At 41.6% G+C, this 7,685-nt stretch overlaps 1 protein-coding gene across 1 annotated transcript; it reads right to left on the bottom strand.

Moving 5' to 3' along the window:
- Nucleotides 1-4,382: 4,382 nt before the first annotated feature.
- On the bottom strand, nucleotides 4,383-6,030 carry LOC138140817 (uncharacterized abhydrolase domain-containing protein DDB_G0269086-like). The gene is made up of 2 exons (XM_069061730.1): nucleotides 4,959-6,030; nucleotides 4,383-4,444 (listed from the first exon to the last, which is right to left on the bottom strand). Exons 1-2 carry the CDS (start codon nucleotides 6,028-6,030, stop codon nucleotides 4,383-4,385), a joined length of 1,134 nt encoding a protein of 377 aa, XP_068917831.1.
- Between the last annotated feature and the right edge of the window lie 1,655 nt (nucleotides 6,031-7,685).

Below are 7,685 nucleotides of genomic sequence, written 5' to 3'. Positions count from 1 at the left end.
AATAGTTTACATTGCCTTCAATATCATAATTAACGTGAATGAACGCGCCCCTATGAGTTTTTAAAGACTGTGCAACCTTGTTAAGGAATTGATACCCGTTTATGTTCTTTTGCGGGTTTACGATCTTTTCATTGAAACCTTGATTCGCAAAACCTTTACCGACAATAAACGCTTTCAGCTTATTCGATGCGCTTATTGCAGTAACGCTATTACGTTCGACAATTTCAACCCGGTTCGGATAAAGATTGTCTACATCATTTTCATAGATATCCTTATTGCCTACGGCTTTAATCTCTCTATTAAACAATTCAACTATCGAAGCAACAAACTTTCCTATCTTGCCGGCCATGTCTTAAACTGTTTTTTTCTTGCGTGTTCTTTTTACGGGTGCTGCTGTTACTTCTTTTTCTTCGGGTGCCGTTTCTTCGACTGCTTTAGTCTCGGTTGCTGCTTCGGCCTTTTCTTCGCCGTCCAAAGGAACAATATCGAAGTTTAGTTTCCTTGCTTCTACTTTGTCAGCGTCGACCGGGTAATTAATCCATCTTAGCCAATCTTCATTGGTGGAATTTCTGTCTAAAACTTTGCCATCAAAATAAACTTTGAAGGTGGCGTTTTTTAGTTGATATGCTTTTTTTGAATTTTTCATTGTGGTTGTTTTTAATTTACTTCTTAGGGTCACGTCCTTCCATCTGCTGAAAAAACTTTTAAACTGACAACCGAAACACCCTGCCGGAAGTCTGCCAGTTGAGTACATCAAGTGCGCGTCTTCCTCTGCATACTTTTTAAATAATGCAAAGAGTTCCGGTTTGCGCCGGACCTCTTTTGCATTAGTGGTTGCCAGTTGTTTCCTGGTCATTCTCATTTTATAAACCGTCAAAGAATGTTTTCGTAGTAGCGTAATCAGTCATACGCAATACCATCGGCGGGAATTTCTCCAAATCGGGATCTAATGACGTTAACGGGATAATCGAATTACCATTGTTTTCGTTACTGTCATACGTCATATCACCCAACTTCAATCCTGTGTCCCATCCATATACTACAAATGCATCTAGGTTGTCGATACCTTTGGAATTTTGTTCAACGATCGCGACAACATCGGCACCCTCTCCAAACGCTTTCACGTTACATAACGATTGCTCTGTTAATCCTTGATTGAATAGGTTTACAAAGTGTGTGTAATACCATCCAAAATCCTGCGACGCTGAACTGAACCCGGCATTCAATAAACGCTTACCCGGAATACCTTGTACAGTTACTGCGTTAAGTGTTACGGGATCTGTCCCATCAAATGCAATATTATGCGCGCAATCAGGAGTTAAAGCAACGCTTTTAGTCCAATCCGCTACGTTGATATCGCATCGGTTTATTAGTTTTACCGTTTGTAAGATGCCGCCTACCGATTTGTTCTCACATTCGTAAAGCATGTCATTCAGTACAACGGCACATTGATCAATACAAGCCATTTTTTAATTCTCCTTTCTTAAATTGCAATTACAAAATCAGTGTCATTCAACAACTTCGCGTCAAAGCTAGTTTCAAGATCAATAATGATCTCTTTATCTTTGCGATCATACCACATATCGAAGTCTTCGAATGCATCCATATCACACGTGCCAACCGGTTTGTTATTAGTGTACGTTAATACTGCGCGGTGTGGGTTATCATAGTTAGCTGCACCGGATTGTGCTTGTTGCCATTGAATAATAGATTTCCACTCGTTACGGACTTGGATTGGTACACCTAAATAGTTTAAGCCATCCAACGCATATCGTGAACTTGTGATTCCGTCAGTAGTTGAAAAACAACAAAGAACTTCTTTATTCTCTTGCAAGTACTGAAGATAGTTGTAAGCCAATTCCGGTGTAATGTCAAAGTGCAAACCTGCTGTTTGAAGCAATGCCGGGTTGTTGATTGCGGCCGCATCATACATAGCTTTTAACACTTGATAACCGCGGTCCGGTGCTAATGCCATTTGATCAGGAATAGTAGCTTCAGCATTTTCAGGCATTTCGATACGGTTCCATGATCCAACCGGTGCAGCTGCTAACATTTGAGCAAACAAACCATCGATACCCGCGTAGGCCGGATCGGTATTATCAAGAGTATCAAAGTACCCAATACGCCATTGAGACGCGTTTTGAGATTCTAACAACTTGTTAACAAGAAATTGCATAAACGCATCTTCCATGTTGTCGTAATCTTTACAATTCATGTTCCAAAATGCACGAAAATCGCAATCCAATGTGTCCTTACAAATCGTTACACGACAATTGTAATCAGCCGGATTCCATTTTTTCGCTGAAGACGTTGCGTTGTAATCGCACGCGTTCATACCACAAGCTTCCGGTTTTACTTTTAAAAATCCGTAATCGGGCTTTGCATCGATAAAAGGAATGATCGAATTCGCGCGAACCTCTGTATTGATTAAGTGGTGCTGCGGGAATGACGAATCTTCTAGGTACGTCGCGAAGATAACGTTGTTGATGTTAGCTTTATCAGCCGAACAAAGGTCGTTGACTTCGCTTAAAATTGGTGTTAAATCAATAGCCATTTTTATTTGATTTTAATATTTTACAGTTTGTTAATTACTTCTTATTCGCCCATCCGGCAAGACCTTTTTTATCTTCCTTTTTGGCCTGCGTTTTACCGGCGTTACCTTTTTCATCGACAACGTGGTTTGAAACAAGTTTTCCCAAAGCATTATATTTATTTTCAAAAGCTTTGAACTTGTTTTCAAACGAATTCAGCTTCGATGCCTGTGCAGCTAATTCGTCTTTTAGGTTTTGGTTTTCCTTTTTAAGGTCCTCGATTATCGTTTCATCTTCTTCGATAATTTCTTCATCTTTTTCGCGAATCTCATCAAGTACACCATCTACGAAAACGTAAACCGTTCCATCTTGCAACGTTACTTCGCCGTTTGCTGCTTCACCGTCTAATGTTGCTTTGTCGCCTTTCTTCGGAGTTTCTTCATCTCCTAAATCGGGAAAATTCAAAGTTTCATTTGTCGAGGTGTACAGGTCTAGGTTTTTTGCGCTCTTACCTGCGAAAAAACCTGCTAGGGCTTTAATAAGTCCTTTTTCATCTTTAATGTTTGACATGTCTAAATTTGTTTTTTTGTTTAAGATTTTTTTCAATGCTGCCGGTCTCATTACGTTTTCTATTTCCGTAGCAAACCGTATGTTAATACATTCCTGCGGTGAAATTGAGGTTTCGCCGTCCATCAAGGCGCGTGCTTCTTTATAGGTCAAATCGGTATGCTCCGAATAAAACTTTCCTATCTTTTCGTTTACCGATTCCAAATCAGCACTAATTTTTTGGAACTCTTTTGCATCCCCTTCGCCGTATGTCCACGCATTATGCACGAATGGCTCCAGGTACTTGTTTGCTATTCTTTGATCGCCGGACAAAAATATAACCGTCGCAATTGAACAACAACGGCCTTTTGCATATGTAGTTACTTTGGCGTTATGTTCTTTGGCATATTTTCGGAGTGAGGTATAAATCATAAAACCCTCTTCGACGTCGCCACCGTAGGAATTTATATTAATTTTTATGTCCTCACCATTGGCCGCCGCCAACTGTTTATCTACGTCTTCACAATTTACGTAACCTTCCATTCCATAAAAATTAAATGGAATGATCTCGCCGTTTATGTTTATCTCATATGCCATATAACAAAATTAGCCCCGTTCTATGGGGCTAATGTTATAACAATTCTTATACAAACTATTGATACTTAATATTTTGAGTATCAAATGTTTGGTTATCAAATGTTTATGCAGCTTGGCAAATCGGATCGCATCAAATTTAAAGCGGTTCGGACTGTTTGTGGATTAATTTTGCAAACGTCCGACGTAAAGTATAAACGATTCATTCTCGACTTTATGTTTTCAGCGGACCGGTACACGCAAAAAATATTATAGTACGATAAGTATTTAGGAGAAACAAAACCCAACTTAACAAGGTCCTTAAACGGCTCCAAATTATTATCTAAATATTCATACACCTTCATAGTATTTCCCATAGTTACCATTTGTTTAAAGGACATTTCGAAATATTCTGTCTTGCCTTATACGGCAATGAACAACCGCATTCATCGCAGTACGATTCGCTTATCGAAGGGATTGAAAAGTCTTTGATTCGTAAATCTTCGATCGGTTCAATTTCCTTGCTAGGGCATTGTTCGCATATTTTGGCGCGATCTTCGGCCACCTCTTGCATACGTCCATTTTTAAAGTTGCGCCTACCTTCGTTGTACGCTTTCAAATCTAGGTTTACCGCTTTCTTTACTAGGCTTGTTAATTTGCTCATTGTTTCAAAATTACATATTAATTATTAAAATGATGACAAGTTGCGAAGATACGTTTCGGTGCTTGCGTCTATGATTCCCGCTTGTGCGCCTTCCTCGGTTCCTTGGCGTGCGCCCTCTTGTACCGCCTTGCTTATGGTTTCACCCAAATCAATATTCGCGCGTCTGCTTATCGAACTTTGTACGCCTGGAATCGATGAAGATACTAATCCACCACTTGCAAAACCCGGTACGCCGATCGATGCAAAAGTATCTGCACCACCTAATCGCATTTGTTGAGACTCGTTTAACACGACTTCACCGGTCCGCAATGTTGCTAGTACATTGTCACCGTTGGAACGTTTAACCGGTACACCTCCGGTAACAAGTCCACCAGTAGCGAATGGAGCAACCGTTTCCAATGTCACCGGCGTTAATACGGGCGTTTCAGTTTTAGCCGCGGCCGCACCGCTAGAATCTATCTTAGTGTTAGCCGCTTTTGTTCCTGCGATCTTACCGACGTTTGCGATACCCGTTGCAAGCGTTGTTGCTGCTGCAATATAACTTGCCGGTGGTGGCAATGTGGCCAATGCTTGCGATACACCTAGATAAGTGTTTATTGTCGCCTGTGCTATTGCTGCCGCTTTGCCCGCTGCCGTTTCTTTACCTAACAATTCAGATAATGCCCCGGCTAAATCAGCGGAGCTTTGCAACTTGGCGTTGTTCTTCTCTTTTTCGATCAAAAGTTCAGCATTCGCCGCCGATTGTTCAATATTTAGAATGGCCTGATCTAATAGGGCCTGATCGGTGAACCTTTCCCGGGCAGCAATTAACTGTTGTTCCTTTTCCTGCTCGATCATTTCGGATCGGATATCAAACTGATTCGCGAACCTTTCTTCAAGTCCTAGCAATTCGGCTTCATTCATCAATGCAAGACGTTGCGCATCTTGTTCCTTGATAAGATTATCCTTTTCGTTTTTCAACTCGATCTCTTGCAACTGTTGTTCTTGCTGAATGGCCAACACTGCATCGCGGTATTCGTTCGCATCGGTTATACCCTGTTTGAATCTTTGGCTTTCGTACTCGGCTTTCGCGTCTGCTATTTCCTTGGAAATACGAAGTTCTTCTTCTAGTCTTGCCATACCGACCGCCTTCGATTGAGCTATCTGTACGTCGGCTTGATCTTGAATAAGATTTAATTCGTAATCCAAATTTTCCTGCGCTAGTTCCGTTTTTCTTTGGTTCAAAGAATTTTGCATCGAAATTGCCTGCGTATCGTATTCAGTTTGCGAAATTAATCTGTCTCTTAATGACTGATCTAATATAGCCTTTTGGCGTGCTGCTAAATCTTCTTCAAGCGATAACGTTTCCTCGATCGTCATTGCACGTCCGCTGTTTTGCTCTTTGTAAAGTGCCAATTCTGCGTTAAGTTGTTCGATACGTTTTTGAGCTGCTGCCGTTGCTTGTGCTTCCGCATCCTTCGCGAGTTGTGCGGACTCCCGACGTAACGAATTTAAATTAGCTTGCTGCTCGGACTCTTGCCCCGATAAGCGCTCACCAATATCGATAAGGTTTGTTTGTGCTTCCGCTAGGGCATCCATGTTATCCTTAGTTGCTCCGTAGGCTTCAGCGCGTAGACGTGCGGCGTTAACTGCTTGCAATGCTATCGCTTGTTCCTTTTCGAGTTGTTCTTGCAGCAAATCGCCTAAATCGGCGTTAGCTTTCATGCGTTCCTCCATTGTACGTGATTCGTCATCTCGGACCTGGCGAAGTTTTTCCGCGGCTGTTTGGTATTGAAGTTGAACCAAACTAGCATACCGCTGCGATTCCGCTAACTTTTGCTCCGCTTCGGCTAATTTCAAACCACGCTCGGCTGCGCGATCCATTTCATCGTTAAAACCTTTCAGATCGTCTGCGGCTTGCTTGAATCCTAATGCACGCAACCCACTAGATATACTATTCATAACCGACGTCGCCACCTTACCGAGCAACTCGAATCCCGCTACCAATCCATCTACCAATAATTCACCGAGTGGTTCAAGATAATCGAATAATCTTTGAACAATACCGCCCAACACACCCAATACTTTTCCAAGTTTATTCGATGCTTGCTCACTACTGTTAAGATACGCGACCATTGATCCGATCAATACGACAATAGCACCGATACCGGTACCAATCAAAGCCACTTTTAACAACTTCAAGCTTGCAACGGTTAAGTTAGTAGCCACAACGGACGCCTTTTGCGCTGCATTCATGCCCTCGGTGCCCGCTGTCGCTGTTTTGAACGAAGTAGCAACCCCGGATAACTCCGTTTTTACGGTTGTCAACAATGGCCCGAATGATTTCAACGTATTAGAGACATTACCCAAAGTACCGTTAAACAATCCGGTTTCACCTAGCGCTTCCTTTATGCCGTCCGCATAACCACCTACTTCTATTTTTTGTTGCTCCAGGTCAGAAACGTTCGTTTTTATCAATTCGTTGTTGATATCTAGCTGCGCGTTTAGTTGCGATAATTGTTGTTGCCCTTCTTCCGTCTCAATGTTGACCTGGTTTCTAACTTTTGTTAGTTCTTTGTTTTGCGCTCGCAATGCTTCAATCGAAGTAGCCTGTTTATTTAGTGCTGCATCGATTCTTTGTTGTATTGGTATTGCTTTACCCGTCGTGTTATTAACTTGCTGCAAAACCTTTAATTGCGCGTTATACTCGGACGTCAATGATTTAGCCGATACCGCGTTATTTATGAATGCTTCCGATGACGTCTTCCCCGCTTTCGTCATCTCTCGCATTTCCAACTTTATTTCGTCAAGACGCTGTTTGACGTCCTGTGCGTTTTTTATAAGCGAGTCGACGTCTATATCGAATTCCGCTATATTAATTTTTTCAGCCATTGTTTAGTAGTTTATCTTTATGAACGATCCTTTGCTAATTTTTCCTTTTTTGTATTGTATGGATTTTAATATATAATACGCGCCTTCTTGCCTAAAAAAATACGGTCTCGTTTGGTCCATCAAATAGACATCGGATAACTTCATATCAATCTCAATGATATGCTGTCTGCTATTGTTAACGATGTTTATTAGCGCGTCCCAATCTGCGTTGTTTCTGAACCCGGCATTGAATACACTATCGTAATAACCGTATGGTGTATTCGTGGTCGTACTGCCATCGCCCGAACTTGTTAGCCTTATCTGCGGACTTGCTACGGTGAATTCTGCTGTAGCAAAAAAGTATCTTTGGCTTGTGCTTACCGATACATCACCCGAACTTTCGGTAACGTCGTATATTTCCATTAAGAATTTTGACCATGTAGGCGTAGGCTCTGCAATAAGGTTGTACGATATCAGCACTTTGTTTAACGGCGGTGCAAAAAACTTGGATTCAATAACAT

This window comes from Tenebrio molitor, unplaced genomic scaffold (assembly GCF_963966145.1).
Source record: "Tenebrio molitor unplaced genomic scaffold, icTenMoli1.1 SCAFFOLD_268, whole genome shotgun sequence".
Lineage (NCBI taxonomy): Eukaryota > Metazoa > Arthropoda > Insecta > Coleoptera > Tenebrionidae > Tenebrio > Tenebrio molitor.
Note: the sequence above shows the minus strand (reverse complement) of the source record. Positions and strands in the feature narration are given on the sequence as shown.